We start from the raw sequence: 17,477 nt of genomic DNA on the forward strand, positions 1-17,477 counted from the left end.
GATTTGTTTCTTACAAATCTAATAGGGCCTAACCCGATTTAAACCCATCTTTTTATTTCAGCTCAATCCTAAACTGGCCAGAAATGCTTTAGAACAATTAATTAGGGTTAGGAATCTTACTTTTTATCTATGGGCTGGGATAACCCTAAATATCTCAGCCTTATATAACATTCTTAGTTGTGTTCTTTACTTTATGTATTTTGTTGTTGTTAGATTTAATTTATGTCAACCTACTTCTTGTGTTCTGCATCTTTTGTCAAAAACACAAAATTATAAATGAATTTAATGTTTCTACCCCCAAAAAAAAAACCTTTTGCTTTGTAGTTGATTCTCTATAATATGAGTAGTTTGACATTTGCTCTAACCAAAAAAAAATCTGAAAGAAATTAAAAATTCGACATAGTTTTTGGCTTTGGCTCTTTGCCTCTTTTTTTGTTTGTTTCAAAATAGTAAAATATAATTAATGTATTATATTTTTTGAAGGGGATAAATTGGTTGCATGATAGTGATACAGACAAAAACAAAGCAATGAATTGAATAAAAATCGAGGACCCTCTTCTCATGAAATCGAATCTAATCAAAGCTTCTTCTTCTTTGTCTTTCAAAGTTTCAACTCTTAAAACGTCGCGCTACACTACAAATCACCTCACATTGTTTTCGTAATCTGACTCTCGCCTCCAAGCAACATACTCGATCCAACGTAAAGAAGTTTTGAAGTCCCCAGGAGCAAAGAAACGTGGCTTTTCTCTAAGTGACACTGTGTAATATGGAAGTAGAGAAACCAACAAGTAATATACAGGACAGATTTTAGAAAAAAAAAGATGTTCAGGTCGTTTATTGTTGTAGTGCTGCTTGTATAAGGTTTCGCTTCTCCTCTGATCTGTGTCGGAACAACTTTGCAATCTTTCTTCTCTCGCAGTCCTGAAAATTCAGACGAGGAAACAGAACATATGAAACTTAGAAATTTAGTTCTAGATACTCTTTGCTACGCAGAATACGGTATGAAATCTAATCCACAATTCAATCGTTGTACGAACACAAAAAGACATCCATAAAATATGAGACCACTACATACTACCCTGGGGTTGCACGACTAGACAAGCCACTCACTGCATTTGGGGTTTGGCTCTGATACTACTAGTTTATAGGACTTTACTCAACCTCGTGTCAAAAGCACTTTCGATTTTACAACCCTAAACCCAGCTTACAAATGGAGGCAAGGCAACCCACTGCTTTAGATGAGCATCAAACAGCTTATTGTTATTAATATCTTTCTTTACCTTGAACATGTGAAGATTAAATGGTTTGTCAGGATTCATCCTTCTTAGTTTCTGGTAAGTATAGGCAAAACTCAGCTGGTCACGAGGAGTGAAGCGTTCCACTTCGTTGTACCAAAGACACGAGAATAAGTTCGACATGGGTGTATGTGCACGTACAATGAAAGACCCCTCTGGAACATCTGCGACCAAGATAAACAAGAGGATTGTAAGTAAGCAAAACGCACAAATGTATTGTACATATGACCAATGCCAGGTATTGATTGACCCTTGCATGGTGGCAATAAGGGTTTGACCAACAAGAGCATATAACCTAAATGTTGCAGTAATGGATGGCTGCAAAAACTATTAGCATAGTTGCGCATGCGAATATCTAAATCCTCGACTGATCATAAACAATAATACTTGATAAGGAAATTAAAAACTCAGTGTGCATCTAATGAGCAACCCAGTTATGGCCACTAACTAATGCAAAACGCTCCCCGCAAAAAAAAGGGTTGAAATTTTGGTTTATATCAGTTATCCAACAAAATCTTACTGCTAGGAAGAGGCTTAAACGGATCTGAAGCATTGAATCTGGTCAGCCCGTCAGCCTTGTAAAACTCAAACTGTTGATCTATAACAGTATGATTGTACTTGTTCAGCTTCTTGTTTTGTGCAACCTCTTCCCATAAACAATGGCGATCATAGTGATTGGATATAGCATACTCGTGACCTTTACGCCATAGGAAGTACTCCAGAATGAGTAGAGGATCCAACTGAAGTCGCAACTTGCTGTCTAACCAGATTGAGTACCTGGAAGAATAAACAGCAGATGAGTTTCTTTGTGTACTAATATAGATTTGGTCTGACTTGAGAAGCTTGGTCGGCGTTGCATATGCATCCAGATGCATGCGTATTCCAAACATGGCTTTCTCTTTGTGGCTCAGAATGACAATTATGCATATGCTTTACAAATTATAACTCATGTTCTTTCAGGTATTTTTCCTTAAACCTACTCAACCATGGGACACTTATATGTTTTCTAACTGCAACTGCTGGAAAAATATGTGCTAGTCAGACCCATCAAAAATCAGAGTTAAGACTTACCTTGCAGATGGAAAAAGTCGGTGTGGCAACAGTTTTGGTATTTTTCCTACCCTCCGCATATCTGCGTAAGGAAGATTCTTCACAACAACCAACTTCCACAAACCAATGAATCCTGCTCGGTCTGGAGCATTGCCTTCTGCAGAAAGTGTTTGCATGGTAATCTCGTCCACGAACACAATGAAGCAGACATTTTTTCTTGACAACCTACTTATCTAAACGAATAATAAAAAACTCAGGTTAGCACAAGTAACAAAATACCATAAAAAATCAAGCAAAAGGAAATAAGGATTACAAAAGAGCTAATATGTCTTCTGAGATTATTAAGGAAAAATGAGGTTGCTCCTTGAAGCAAGATAGTTTTGCTAGAGGAGCTACTCCCATGTCCTGGTAAACCTTTATAAGGCCATGAGAAGAGATCTTAACAGATGGCTGTCCATGGCTGATGAAAACACTCACAGAACCAACTTTATGATGCCAGCTATTTAAGCATTCATTATAACTCACTATTAGTGTACCTAGCTCAAAACTGCTCATTTTCATCTATTTCCACCCATTAGTCTACAAAAGTTAGTTAAACTGCACCTACAGTTTAACACGTGTCACTTGAACTCTCTAAGATAACTCGGCTCGCAAGTCTATGCTAGTGACTATGTATGTGCCACTAAAACTTAGGTTCAATGTATGCGCGGTAGACTCCTATTATGATACACAACTCACTGGTCACAGAAACAAATTTTAGACGCAGAAAATCAGAAGGCCAAACAACATAAAGATACATCAACGATGGACAGAATAATACCATTTTATTGGCAGGAGGCCTCAAGCGATCAGAATTGCCAAAGATGCATGAGATCACAGCAATGTGGCAGCTACTGATATAATTAGTATCATCTTCTGTCAAGTCAAACCCAGTGGTTGGAGATCCTTTGGGAGATTTGACAAAACCACAATGAATTTTCTTGTCTTGAACCAAAAAGGAAGCTTCCCGCTCCTGTAAACTCTGATGACCTGCAAACCTAGGCTCCCACTGTTCTTCCCCATCGGGTTTATCTTCATTCTCTATGTACTGTAAGGAGAACCTAGCAGATTTTCGAGTATTCAAGGGCTCCACTATTGGTTGACTAGAATTCAACAGCTTCATCTCACAAGATGCACCTGAAAGATTTGAACAAAAAGAGAATGATGAGCAGAGACAAAGAAGTTATCAAGGAAGCTGATTACGAAGTTATCACCTGAAGATCTGCGGCCTCGACCTCTTCTTTTTGTATCAGATCGTGATTTTTTACCGGACTTACCACCCTTACTAACAAGAGAAGAATGCTCAAGTGAGCTTTTCGAACTATCCTTTTCCTCAATATGCTCCTTAACCTCGGTAGGCTTGTTTTTATGCGTATCTTCATTGTCATCCTCGTCATGCCCGGAATCAACGTATTCATCCCCTTGAGAATCAATGGCATCATCGTCATTAGGGTCCAAATCAAGGGAAGCTTGATACTCAGCTTGATACTTGTTTAATTCGTTCCGGCCAGCTTCATTGTAGAAACCCACATTCCCCACCTTTTTCACTTCAGCCACATCAACATGTTGATGCTCTACTTCATCTTCATTATAGTCATCATCCCGTCGTCTGTCATCCTTATCCCAATATCTCGAGTCTCGTCCATGAACCACTGAACCCTGACCAAACTCAAGAACCTTCTCAGGGTCAATTCTCGTCACATTCGCCAGAAAATCACCGTCGTAAGAATCTAATCCAGACAAAAAAAAAAAAAAAAATGGAGGCTATAAGAAACAATCTTAAGAGATATAATAGCAAGAGAAGGAATCGAACGGACCTTTATCATCGTAGCCATTGTTAGTAAAGCCAGAGATGTAATAGTAGGCTAGAACAGTGAGAAGGAGCACAAGGCAGATGACAAAGACTACAGACCCGATTCCAAGGCGACGAATCCTCTCAGGTCGTACGGATCGCCTCCACCGATTAGTCTTAGCGTGCTGAGTCGCTCCTCCGACGCCGTTCCGGATCCCGATCGCTATATGATCAGAAGAAGATGCGCCGTTGTTGGCGTACTGAGGGTAACTGCCGCCGACGCGACCGTTCAATCTCTCGGTTCCGGATTGTCTATATTGAGCCATACTAGCATTGTCGACGAGACGAGCCCTCTCTCTCTCTCTCTCTCTCTCTACGCCCTACAGGTGAAGGGGACTGGTTGTTGAGAAGGAGATTTGAAGTATGAATGAAGCAAACTTGGTTGACTTACTTCACGGACGAATAAAGATCGATTTTCACCATTTACATCAAGAGAGAGAGAAAGGAGAAACATAGGCAGGTTACAGATGATTGCGCGTGATCGACGACGCGCTTCCGGCGACTTATTAGCTGTATGCGGGGAATCACAAGCCCCTAGATCTGGTCCGACCCGCTCATTTGTGGATATTCTCTATTCTGGGCTTTTTGGGTTTATAGATTTTGGGTCCATCAACAAATTTTCAATAATTTTCTTCATAAAATTGTGTACTTGTACCACCGCAGTTTAAACAAAGTAAATAGTAGATAACCAAAATGTACAAAAATAAAACTATGCAACATACAAAATAAAAATTAACAAAAAAGTACACGTCTAAGCAAACCGGGGATCTACCGATTCCGAACACCATAACTCGAACACTTTTGTTGTTGTCAAGTCCTCATAGTTGATGCCACTAGTGCTACTTTCCAAGGCCAACCCTCAGATTTCATTAGAGCGAAGCGTTCACTCTCCATAGTGAACAGTCCAAAGACGGTTTGGCTTGGATAGTTCGAACAAACAGTTTCTGAAAATCGATATGGAAATAAAGAAAATTCTAATTTAAAATTTTTCAAAGAAAAAAAAAAGAGGATCGTTAAAAAGTTATTGCATCGAAACATATAAATGTTGACTAATCTGGCTAACATTGAACTTGGTAAAATGAAATGGTTGAATAATTGAAAAATGAAACCCAGCCAGTGTTGGATGATAATGAAAAGATTTGGCCAAGTTTGGATGCACTAGATGAAAAATGATTCTGAGTATGAATGGAATGCTTGGAGCTAGATAAGCTCGACCAGTTGGTTTTACACTCAGATCAGTTTGTAAATTTCATAAGAGTTTGGAAAGTTATTCAGATAATGTGGAATTTTCTTACAACAATTGTGGGATTCAAACAAGTGTGGTCATTCTCGGACCGGACAGCTGGACAATGATCCAATTCAGTTAGGATGGTTGAGCTTGTTGACCTGACAATGATGGTCAGATTAATACAAGTATTGTCAGATTCAGACAAGTATTTGCGGATTCAGACATAGAAGTTGGGCTTGTCGGTTTAGAACATGCTGGTCGGATTCAAGATGGTTGGTTTTGTCATCTGAGATTAGTTAGTTCAGAGCATGGACATACTGATATGCATTTTTCGCGGAATGGTTAGTGAGCCAAAATGTGTACTAAGATCCAAAGAGAATGAGCGGAAACAGTTATTTGACGGTTACTGGATTTCCAAACTAGCGCAAAGTGGTTAATGAGTTATATCATGTGTGTGGATCCTAAAACCTACACTATGTATTTGGTAATGTTTCTAATAGATTAGGGAAGAAGAATTTCGTGGCAACAATATCCTCAAAATACAACGATGTAATCAGACTCAAGTTGACGAAAATAGACTTTATATATATTGATGTTGAATCGTTTACAACGTATGAAAATGGTAGTCTAAACAAGACTTAGACTAGGAATCAAAGTAAGGACAAGATTCAAAGGGGTAAGTGAAGAGCTCGAGGTCAATAGGCCAAGGAGTGTTCCAGCGTGTCTTGTCTCCTTGCTCTCGTATCCCTTTTATAATCCATCATCTTGTTTATGGCTTCCGATATTTCATCTTCCTCCTAATGTTACGATCCCGGAAATCTTAGAGACTTGGTGGTTGCCAGAAATCTTGGAGTTTGTTTGGCGAATATCCCATTTGGTGTTACTTGTTTCTTCAATCCTGCAAACTTGGCTTCTGGTCCTAGTCGAGTTCAAGATTAATCACCAAAGATCGACCTTCATTTGGATCTACGTTAAAGTCGTCATCTTAAGGTTATTGCATGTCTTTGCTTTAATGAGCTTTGTCAGATTTTGGGTCCAATAGTTGTCCCACAGTCCTTAATTGGCTCGTTCGTTGCTTGTTACGGAGTAAGGATAAAATCTTTTTTGAACTTCAACATCTTCCTTTATCGCTGGGATAATTGTGATTCACCCATGATATCCGCAGGGTCGTATTCTCATAGGGTCGTATTCTCATAGATTCGATTTATCCCTTGGCATAATCTCCTCGATATATTTGTAATCTCGGTTATAAATTCAAGGGTCATACACTTCTCTTTTTCATATCTTCCTTTGTTTTTATAGTCTTTTGCCGACGATGTTCACTAGGAGAAGATGATAATGGTCAAATTACTCTAAGAGCAACTCTCTCAAATAAAAGATTGATTGCAGTATTTATGGATCAAATCTACATGTAGCGTGGATTACACAATAAATTGTAAGTTTATAGGTTAAGTTAGGCAAATAATATGAAAGCAATAAATCAAAACAAATCAAATAAATTGGTTTGTAAATAGATGGGAAAAGCGTTAGATCCAGGGATATCAAATAGGTAAATCATAACTCAAATAAATAGTTGCTAACGGTTTTATTAAGATTAATCATAGAACTCGAATTCATAAGTAAGCCATTCAATTCTCATTGTGATTACTATTAGATGTCTAAATCATCGATGTCCAACTCTCGTTGCTATTCCAAATACATTAAGTGCCAATTTGATATGTTTACTAAGTCCTAGACCAATTTTCGTTGTGATTAACAATTTAGCTCAACATGATTCAGATCAAGTGTTGATTTCATTCTCATGTTTCTCAAATATCCTAAGATCAGATTTCTAATTAATTACTCCAAATAAGCAATAAGATTAATCCTGGTGAAGGATGAAATATGATTACCATAACAATTCTATATATCACAAGTTCATCAATACTCTAAAAAACTATTAAATCTAACAAGAAGACTACTCAGACATGATCATACAAAACATTGCAAAAATTTGAATGAATTACATAAGAATATAAGAGTTAATTAATACAATAAATAGTAAATTTCGGTTGGTTTAAGTATTAACCGTAATCAATATAATCGGATGACCAAAATAGCAACTGAATTATAATAAATATATTTATAATGTTTCAAATAATTTTATATTATTTTGTTGGACCATTTCAAACTTTTTTTTTTAACACTAGAATTATCATTAGAAAATCCGAGAACCATACAATAACAGAGTCGCAAAAATACTTCCATCTAGTGCCTACCCATCAGCAACAAAACAACTCTCCTACAACATCATCTTTAACACACCAAAAAACAATTAGAGGGCACTCCTTTCATCGACAAAGAGATCATGTAACCACCTTGGATGACCCGATGAAACATAAGATTGAGTGAAGCCACAATTCTTGACACTTTGAGCAATGAATGAAGCACCTCTATTAAAATTCTTGTCGATCACTAAGGCTTCCCATTCAGCAATACCTACCACCGCTCTACGGACATTGTCACCTTGCTGGCAAAAGGATGGCCACGCTGAGGGCATATTTACAGCTCCAAAAATTTCTTTAAACTCCCCAGTGAAGATCACCCTGCTCACCTTCTGACTTCTCATACTCTCAACCGCCCATAACACTATGGTCTCCTTAGCTTGTTCTTTAGAAGGAAACTGACCAAATGTACGACGACTGTGACATAACACCACTCCCTTTTCATCACGCAAGACCCAAGCACCACCAGTTAGCAACGAGTACTTCGCCCAATCCACTGCTATGTTGCACATAAACCAGTTCTGACGGTGCGGTCTCCACTTCTCTACAGCTACCACCGCTGGGGTTTCTTCCAACCGCAACCATTCTTCTTCAATTCTATGAGCCATAAACCATTCATCAGCATCTGCAGCAGCTTTCCTAGCTATCTCTGTACACGAAAAGGAGGTTCCTTCAAAGATCAAATGATTTCTATTTTTCCATAAGTTCCACAGGAGCCATGGCCATGATCTTCTGGCCCTCTCTTGAATCCCAAGATTCTTGGACATCTTGAGAAGGTAATTAACATTTGCAAAGATGGAGGAATCACAGAAACCATTACGCGGGTGAGGCATTCCAGATAAGGCCCATACTTGTCTAGCTACACAGCACTCGAAAAGGGTATGATTGATTGATTCTCCTTCAAGACCGCAAAGCTGACATCTCATATTCACTTTCATACCCCTCTCCGATATCAACTCCGCTACTGGAAGAGCATTACTCAAACATTTCCAGAGAAACACTCTGATCTTTGGAGCTGTTATCACCTTCCAAACTTGCTCCTTTAACGGGCATAGGAAGGGTAACGACTCAGCTTCCCTCCTACCAACTGAGACCTTTGTTGAGGTTGCTAACCAATAAGCTGATTTAACCGTAAAATTTCCACTGTGATTGAATCTCCACACCCAAAAATCCTCACGATCAACCGCAGGTAGCTTGGCAGTTATGATACTCACATCACCAGGGACAAAGAGATCATTTAGGACTGCAAGGTTCCAATTCCGTGATGATGAGTCAATAAGATCAGAAACCATGAGATTCACATCAAATGTGATGTTCTTCACCCAAGGAGCCCTCAACCCTTCAACTGGATCATCTAACCATCTATTAGCCCACACTCTCGTCTTGCGTCCAATCCCCACCCGATACATTAGACCTTTTAGTAACAATTCCCTGCCAAACAATAAGCTTTTCCACACATACGATGGTCTCTCTCCTAAAGAGGCAGAGAAGAAATCTACTAGCGGGAAGTATCTTGATTTGAGGAAGAGAGATAACAAACTGAGAGGAGATGTAAGGAGCTTCCACGCCTGTTTCGGTAGCAATGCTTGATTAAAGCATTCTAGGTCTGTAAATCCAATCCCACCAAGATACTTAGGGAGACACAATTTATCCCACGCTACCCAGTGGATTTTCCGAATATGAACGTCTGAGCTCTACCAATAATTCGCAATTATGCTGTTAATGCTCCTGAGCACTGTCTTTGGAAGTCGAAAACACGACATGGCAAATACCGGTAGAAAAGTGATCACAGATTTGAGCAGAACTTCTTTTCCTGACTGAGATAATTTCCTCATGGACCATCCCTCCACTCTTCCTTGTGTACATTCCTTTAGAGAGGAAAACAATTCTACTTTGGAGCCCGAAAAACACTCCGGCAATCCTAAGTATTTACTGGCTCCCCCTTCATTCCATATACCCAAAATCTGTTGAATCTTCAGCCTCTCTTCATCCATAACCCCTTCACCAAAGAATATGGAAGATTTTTGTAGGTTAATGGTTTGGCTAGTTGCTTTGCCATAGAATATCAGAATTTTATTAAGCACCGTAGCCTGTTCCACCACCGCTTTGCACATGAATAAACTGTCGTCCGCAAACAACAGATGATGAATTGCCGGGCCATTGATAGAGAAGCTCAGCCCGTGAATGAGACTTGACTGCTCTGCTCAGTTCAACAGATGTGAAATACCTTCTGTGCAAAGGACAAACAGGAAGGGCGAGAGAAGATCCCCCTGGCGGATCCCTCTTTGGGGAGTGATCAGACCAAAGGGTTGGTCGTTTATTAGCACTGAGAAGGTTACCGAAGTAACACACATCATTATCCACTCCACCCATTTGTCACAGAAACCTAACGCCAGCAAGAGACTTCTAATGTAGCTCCACTCAACCCTGTCATAGGCTTTCGACATGTTCGTTTTCACGGCCATGAACTCATTTGCAACGACTGGTTGGACCTTCAAAGCATGGACCGCCTCATGAGCTATGATGATGTTGTCCGATATTAATCTTTCACTAACAAAGGCTGATTGATTTATTGAGACCACTAACCCCAGTAGCGGCTGCATACGAGTCACGAGAATCTTAGCTACAGCTTTGTAGAGGACAGAACAGAGGCTTATCGGTCGGAGATCCGTCATATTCTCTGGGTTCTGCACTTTAGGCAATAGACAGATATGGGTGAAGTTCCAATCACTAGGTAAGACACCAGAAATGAAGACTTCATGTATCTCTTTAGTCACTTGATCTCCTATAACATCCCAAAACTTTTGGAAGAACAAACCTGTCATACCGTCCGGCCCCGGAGCACTCTCCGCTTTTATTGAAAAGATCGCCATTTTTAACTCTTATTTGGTGACTGGACGAGTTATAACATGGTTCATTTGATCAGAAATTTTAGGAACCATGTTCCTGAAAACAGGCTCAAAGGAAGCAGGATGGGACGATTTAAAGAGCTCCGAGAAATAATCTATTGCTATTTCTCCCTTTGCCGCATCAGACCACAATTCAGTGCCCCACTTGTCTTTCAGCTTCAGCAAATTTTTCCTTGATCTGTTGGTCTTTACTGAGGCATGGAAAAATTTGGAATTGCGGTCTCCTCTATGTAGCCATTTATCTCTACTTCTCTGTTTCCAATAACTTTCCTCCTCCTTGTACGCACGAATAAGCTCAACCTTTGTCTCTCTAATCCTATGAAAACAGGGGAAGGATCTTTATTGTAACCATTCCAATCTTTGTTCCAGCAAGTTAATCTTATCTTTGGCATTAAAAACCCTGTCCTTTTTCAAATGGCTAATCGCCCTCCTACATCTTCGCAGTTTCTGAGAGACACATTGGCTTTGATTACGTCTGCCCTCCACCCAGACTAAATCCACCTCTCTCTTAACATTTGGGTGATGAAGAAGTCCCTACAAGAAAACAACAGTATTTTGACGGATATTTCGACGGAAAATGAAATCCTCGAAATATCCCGAGGAATTTCCGAGGATATTCCGAGGAAACACAAAATTTGGTTTTCTCAGAATTTCTTCGGAATATACCGACGGAATTCCGAGGAAATACCAATCCGTCGGAATATTCTTATGGAATACCGAGGAAAATGTATTCCTCGGAAAAAATCGATGAATTCCGATGATATATTATAGCCATTGGAGAGCCGTTGGGGGATTTTAAAAATTTCGAGGAAATTCCGACGAACTAGCAGTTGGCGTCGGAATTCCATCGGAATTTCCTCGGTCTGTCGGCAGGATTTCAACTATAAATACAAGCACCCCTCTTCCTCTTCATTCACTCCATATCTTCATCCTCCCTCTTACTCTCTTTACACACGAATTTGATTCATAAAAAACATATCTTCTTCAAATTATTTTCGTTCTTGGATCGATCGACCTCATTTGTATCCGAACACGAGATTGCTTACGGAAGAATACCAACGAGGTATAACCGAATTCATGGGGTTAGTTCACCGACAACCGGAAGTAAAAACAGGCATGTTAAGATGTTCTTGCTCTAATTGTAAAAATAGAAAGGTTATTAAAGAGTGGGATGTTTGGACTCATCTATATTTGAGTGGGTTTACACGAAGTTACAAAATTTGGTATCATCATGGGGAAACTGATTATGAACATGGTAGTACTAGCGAACCTCAGCCAGCGGTTAGATTAGAAGAACCAATTAGAACGGATGTAGATTATGGTGTAGGTACTGAGCAGATGGTAAATGATCATTTTAGAGGGGAAGATTTACCCAATGCACAAGCTAGGAGATTTTAGGATATGTTGGATGCTGGAAAGCAACCATTGTACGAAGGTTGCAGAGATGGTCATTCAGCTTTATCATTTGCTACAAGATTGATGGGCATTAAAACATATTATAATTTGGATGAAGACTGTGTGGATGCGATTGCTGATTTTGTAAAAGGTATTCTACCCGAGGATAATGTAGCTCCTGGTTCATACTACGAGGTTCAGAAACTCGTAGCTGGTCTTGGTTTATCGTATCAGGTAATAGATGTATGCAGCGACAACTGCATGATTTATTGGAGGGCGGATGAACAGCGGGTTACATGCAAATTTTGTAGGAAGCCTCGTTATAAAGATGCGAGTGGAAGAGTTCCAGTGCCATATAAAAGGATGTGGTATTTACCTTTGACGGAAAGGTTGCAGAGGTTGTATCTGTCTGAACGCACAGCGCAACCAATGAGATGGCATGCGGAGCACTCAACAGATGGTGAGATCAGACATCCTTCAGATGCAAAAGCGTGGAAGCATTTCCAATCAAAGTATCCCGACTTTGCGTATGAGAGAATAAATGTCTACCTTGGATTATGTACTGATGGTTTCAGCCCGTTTGGCAAGAGTGGAAGACAGTATTCTCTATGGCCAGTCATTCTTACACCATACAACCTACCCCCAAACTTGTGCTTGCGACGAGAGTTTTTGTTTCTCTCGATTCTTGTTCCTGGACCAGAGCATCCTAAGAGATCACTTGATGTGTTTCTTCAGCCACTAATATATGAGTTGCAACAACTATGGGCTCAAGGTGCTGAAACATACGATGTTTCGTGTAAAGAAAACTTTCAAATGCGGGCAGTACTAATGTGGACAATAAGTGATTTTCCAGCATGTGGTATGTTATCTGGATGGACAACGCATGGAAGGCTATCATGTCCATATTGTCAAGATAACACTGATGCTTTCCAACTAAAACACGGAAGGAAAACGTGTTGGTTTGACTGTCACAGGAGATTCCTACCACCTGATCATCCATATCGTAGGAGTAGGAATTTTTTTACGAAGAACAAGAGGGTGTTTGACAGTCCACCTCCGGAAATTTGTGGGAAAGATTTGAAGACACAACTAAGAGATTTTGGTGCAGAAAGGGCGCCAGACGTCGGTGGACATGAGCGTTTTCCGGTAGATGCTGTTGGAGACCTACATAACTGGCACAAAAAAAGTATTTTCTGGGATCTGCCATATTGGGAGGATTTAGCTGGAGTTGGCCTTGTAGTCGATTTAACCGACTTCGGAGAGGAAGCCGTCGTTCACGTAGAGGATGAACCAGTGATTGGAGAGTTTCACCAAGATCCAGATTCAGATTCATCTGGTGATGATGACTCAGAAATAGACTAGCATCAACTTTTTTTTTTTTTTAATAGAAATACCGAGGAAATTCCGAGGAAGATAGGTTTTCCTCGGAATTTCCTCGGAATAGACCTTGTCGATTTAGGGATTTGATTATAGAGTCTTTTTCCTCGGAATTTCCTCGGAATATTCCGACGGAATTCCGAGGAAGATAAGGGTTTCCTCGTAATATTCCGAGGAAATTCCGAGGAACTAGGGGTTTTTAACCGAAAAAACGTTTTGCGGATTGAATAACACGTATATAACCTTCATTAAGTGTCTTAACCAGATTATGAAGTCAAACTTTGGTGTTTTACCCAATAACAAACACTTTTACGATTGCATGAACGAAAACCACACAACATAAGAGAAACACTTATACACTTTAATAAACGGTAAAGGGAATACTTACAATTATTTTTGAAATTTTGTTATTTCATGGTTTATGATCATCTATACAAAGAATCCTCAATGGTATGCATTACAATTGTATAAGAAATGAAATACGGCAAAAAAAAAATCGATGTTTTGAAACCCCAAACCTTTTTTCCTCGGAATTTCCTCGGTAATTACCGAGGGTATTCCGAGGAAACATGGTTCCTCGGAATATTTTCATTTAATCGGGTAAACCAAGCCGCCAAATATTTCGCGAATATTGAATTAATGATTTCCGAGGAAATTCCGACGGAAGTATTTAATTATTCCGAGGAAATTCCGACAGACATTTTCCGTCGGACGCCTCATTTTATTAGGTCGAACCAGATCTTCTTCCCCATTTCTCTCTTCCTCTCCGCTGAAGCTCTCTTCCTCTCCGCCGTTTCCTCCTTTCTCTCTCCACGATTTCCGGTGAATCCGCCCTAATCCTTCTCAATTTCAGTCACTGCATTATGTATGAACCCTATCCCACTCTCTTAGGTTAGATTTGTTAGATTTTTAAGTAGATTTGATGATTTTGGAATGATATTTATAGATTTTTGTTAGGGTGAATGGTAGGATTGTGTAAAATCGAGTTTGATTATGGTATTCACTTGATTTGGATTTTTTTTTTATTATTAATTTTGTGGTTATAAACTATTATTTGGGATTTAAAAAAATATATGTATATTTTGTGGTTATAAACTATATATATATATAATATAAATTTCTATATTTATTAAACATTTTTAATATTATTAAAACTATTTTTTGTAATTATTAAACTATTTTTTATTTATTAAAACTATTTTTTGTTTATTAGAACTAATTTTTAAATATGTTTTTTTTAATTTACAGGTCTAATGATGATCAGACCCGGCCTCGACAGCGTCGTGGTCGTGGTGGTACGGGGAGCCAGTCTCGGGATTCCAGCCAGATTCAGGATTCCGCTTCGCCCCACAGCTCCTACCATACATCTCCCTCTGCTGCACCCGCTCCTGCTCCTCTCGCTCCCGCTGCTGCACCCGCTCCTGCTCCTCCGGGTCCTCCGGGAGTGATGAGTGTTGCAGAGTTGGTTCGACAGCCCGGTCGTGACCATCTTCCCTATCTCACTCCGTATCCACATGGACGGGGTCAAACATGGTAATTAAACGTATTTTTGTTTCATTAAAATTTGATTCATTATTAATAATTTGTTCTTTTATTAGGTTCAACCGATCCGGGAACGGGATCAGCGCATAGATCAACCGTATGATGTACTCGTCCCTCGACAAGGGACATCCGACTTTCACTGACTTCCCTACCGACAAGCAGCATCTGTGGTTTCGCCAGTTTGCGGTAAGTATTCTAATTTTTTACTTATATTTTTAATCTTTAATATAAATTTTCTACTAATTGTGTTTTTTTCAGCAAGAATTCAACTGGAATTCCGATGATACGCTCTTTATCTATCACCACTTCGTCCATAAAGTTATGGACAACTATGGGAAGCAGATCCACGAGTGGAAGAAGAAGTGGAAAATCAACAAGGTTGTTTTTAATTTATTAAACAATTTTTTAATTTATTAAACTATTTTCTTTTTTTTTATTAAAAGGTCTCAAAGTCGATGAACAACACGGTCTGGACGGAGTTGTGTGTGCATTGGGATAAGGAAGAGACGAAAGAAACTTCTTCCACCAACTCCACCAACCGCAGGAGCGACCGTAAAGGGAAGGGCGTCTTCAAGCATAACTTGGGTGCTCAATCTATTGCCACTCTAGGGGATCGCATGGTAAGTTCAGCCGCTTTTTCTTCAATTATTTAAGTTTTGAAATTTTATTTTTTTGTGCATTTCTTCTAATTTCTAATGTTTGTTTAATTTATGTTATTTTCAAGGCGGAAGAAAATGATGGCGAGCCGGTTGATGATCTCGCCCTAATGAAGAGGGCGTATACCAACAAGAAGACCGGCAAGATTGATGATGGTCTTGTGAGGGAATTGTTCACCCTGGTCCAAACTCAGGTGCAAGACGAAGTGTCTCAGCTTCAAACCGACGATGACGATTCGACGGCTTCGACCAACTTGTCCCAGTTTCGAATCAACGAAATCGTTGAATCGGTAAGTTCTTTTTTTAAAGTTCAATTCATTTATTTCTTGATTTTTATTTTATCATCTTTTTATTATTTAAATTTGGCTATTTTATATTCCAGTCGGTTCCAAAGAAGAAGAGACGTTTGGTCGGTTTGGGCCGTCGCCCACGGTCGGTTCCTCCTTCTTCTGCACCACCGCCCTTTGTTGACCCAGAAGTACTTACGGCTCAGTTGAAGGACAAGGATGATCGCATATCTTTGTTGGAGACCCAGATGGCGGCTCAACAGGCGGGCTATGAGGTACAGAAGAGGCTGAACCAGCAAATGATGGAGATGATGCAGAGGATGTACCCGAACGAGGTGTTTCCGAACGTGCAAGACCCGTAGTTTTTTTTTTTCAAAAACTCAGAATGTTTTATTTTTATTTGTACAACTTTGAATATTATCTAATATGTTTTCAATTTTAATTTTAATTTTATATTTTCGAATTTAAATTTCAATAATTTTATTTTTTAAAGAAAAATTAATTTTTTTTTGAAATTTCGAGGAAATGAACCCTCGAAAATTTCCGACGAACATTTCCTCGGAATAAGTCATCGGAATATACCGAGGGACTCCTTCCTCAGAATTTTCCGAGGGCTCCGTTCCTCGGAAATTCCCGACGAAAATTCCGAGGAACATTTCGTCGGAACTTCCGAGGATTGGACCATCGGAAAATCCATCGAAATATCCCGAGGAAGTTCTCCCTCGGTATATTCCGAGGACCTTTCCGACGAACTGGTGGTCCTCGGAGTTTCCTCGGAAATTCATTTCCTCGGAATTCCGTCGGAAATTTCCGAGGGATTTCCGAGGAAAAATGAATTTTCGAGGAGCTATTTCCGAGGACTTGTTTCGTCGGTATGTCGTCGGAATAACGTTATTCCGACGACATACCGACAATTTTTTCCCTTGGTATGTCGCTGTTTTCTTGTAGTGAATCTTCTATCAAAGCGGAACTGATCTTTGAATTGCTCGTGCACCGACATAAAATTAACCAAGACTGGTCTGTGGTCTGATCCTCTCTTGACAAGGAAATTTTGATTTGAGCTAGCAAAAGTTTCAAACCAGACTTTATCCCCAAAAGAACGATCCAAACAACATTGAATCCATTTACGCCATCTCATTCCACCCCACGTAAATTTGTCGCTTTTGCTAGTCAATTCCTCCATCTCACAAATACTCAACATGTCTGCAAAGTACTGAAACTACTCAGCCGACCTCAACGGACCACTAGTCTTCTCATCATTGCTCAGGATCTCGTTGAAATCACCAATAAGACACCACGGTTCCTTTCTAGTCGTACCAATTCTGTTGAGTCTTTCCCAAACATGGCTTCTTCCATCAACCGAGGGCTCACCATATATACAAGATAGAAAAAAGTGAATTCCCCAAACTGGATTAACATATCCAACAAGTTTTTATCTGCATACTTAAAAGCAATATTTACACTTTTCTTCCAAAAGATTGTCAAACCACAACTGAGACCTCTAGGTTCCACAGTGTAGACTTTATCATACCCTAACCACACTTGAAGATCCACAACTACATCTCTACAATTTTTGGTTTCCA

General features: G+C 39.6%; 2 protein-coding genes across 3 annotated transcripts; both read right to left on the reverse strand.

The window, feature by feature from the left end:
• Positions 1-447: 447 nt before the first annotated feature.
• On the reverse strand, positions 448-4,732 carry LOC106345664 (probable hexosyltransferase MUCI70). Of its 2 annotated transcripts, XM_022711269.2 has the most exons (8): positions 4,628-4,732; positions 4,202-4,556; positions 3,599-4,114; positions 3,166-3,521; positions 2,367-2,578; positions 1,816-2,072; positions 1,281-1,459; positions 448-921 (listed from the first exon to the last, which is right to left on the reverse strand). In XM_022711269.2, the coding sequence occupies exons 1-8, from the start codon at positions 4,688-4,690 to the stop codon at positions 835-837; spliced, it is 2,025 nt and encodes a 674-aa protein (XP_022566990.1). In that variant the 5' UTR covers positions 4,691-4,732; the 3' UTR covers positions 448-834. The 2 variants fall into 2 exon arrangements, with proteins under 2 accessions (XP_022566990.1, XP_013640291.1); XM_013784837.3 differs by having other exon boundaries at positions 4,202-4,731.
• Positions 4,733-7,778: 3,046 nt separating this feature from the next.
• Positions 7,779-10,601, reverse strand: LOC106365824. Its single transcript, XM_013805327.1, has 3 exons — positions 9,956-10,601; positions 9,501-9,727; positions 7,779-9,422 (listed from the first exon to the last, which is right to left on the reverse strand). The coding sequence occupies exons 1-3, from the start codon at positions 10,599-10,601 to the stop codon at positions 7,779-7,781; spliced, it is 2,517 nt and encodes an 838-aa protein (XP_013660781.1).
• Positions 10,602-17,477: the final 6,876 nt, after the last annotated feature.

This window comes from Brassica napus, chromosome C6, assembly GCF_020379485.1.
Source record: "Brassica napus cultivar Da-Ae chromosome C6, Da-Ae, whole genome shotgun sequence".
In the NCBI taxonomy this organism is placed as follows: Eukaryota; Viridiplantae; Streptophyta; class Magnoliopsida; order Brassicales; family Brassicaceae; genus Brassica; species Brassica napus.

What these genes read in the sequence shown, in the direction of transcription:
- LOC106345664 (XM_022711269.2), bottom strand. Translation starts at nt 4,690, where the DNA reads ATGTTTCTCCTTTCTCTCTCTCTTGATGTAAATGGTGAAAATCGATCT. An exon ending in GATCTTTATTCGTCCGTGAA is followed by an intron (nt 4,557 to 4,627) that starts GTAAGTCAACCA and finishes CTTCACCTGTAG; the next exon opens with GGCGTAGAGAGAGAGAGAGA. An exon ending in GTTTAAGCCTCTTCCTAGCA is followed by an intron (nt 1,460 to 1,815) that starts GTAAGATTTTGT and finishes TCTTGGTCGCAG; the next exon opens with ATGTTCCAGAGGGGTCTTTC.
- LOC106365824 (XM_013805327.1), bottom strand. Translation starts at nt 10,601, where the DNA reads ATGGCGATCTTTTCAATAAAAGCGGAGAGTGCTCCGGGGCCGGACGGT. An exon ending in GTTTGTCCTTTGCACAGAAG is followed by an intron (nt 9,728 to 9,955) that starts GTATTTCACATC and finishes TCTTTGGTGAAG; the next exon opens with GGGTTATGGATGAAGAGAGG. An exon ending in CTGTGATCACTTTTCTACCG is followed by an intron (nt 9,423 to 9,500) that starts GTATTTGCCATG and finishes AATTATTGGTAG; the next exon opens with AGCTCAGACGTTCATATTCG.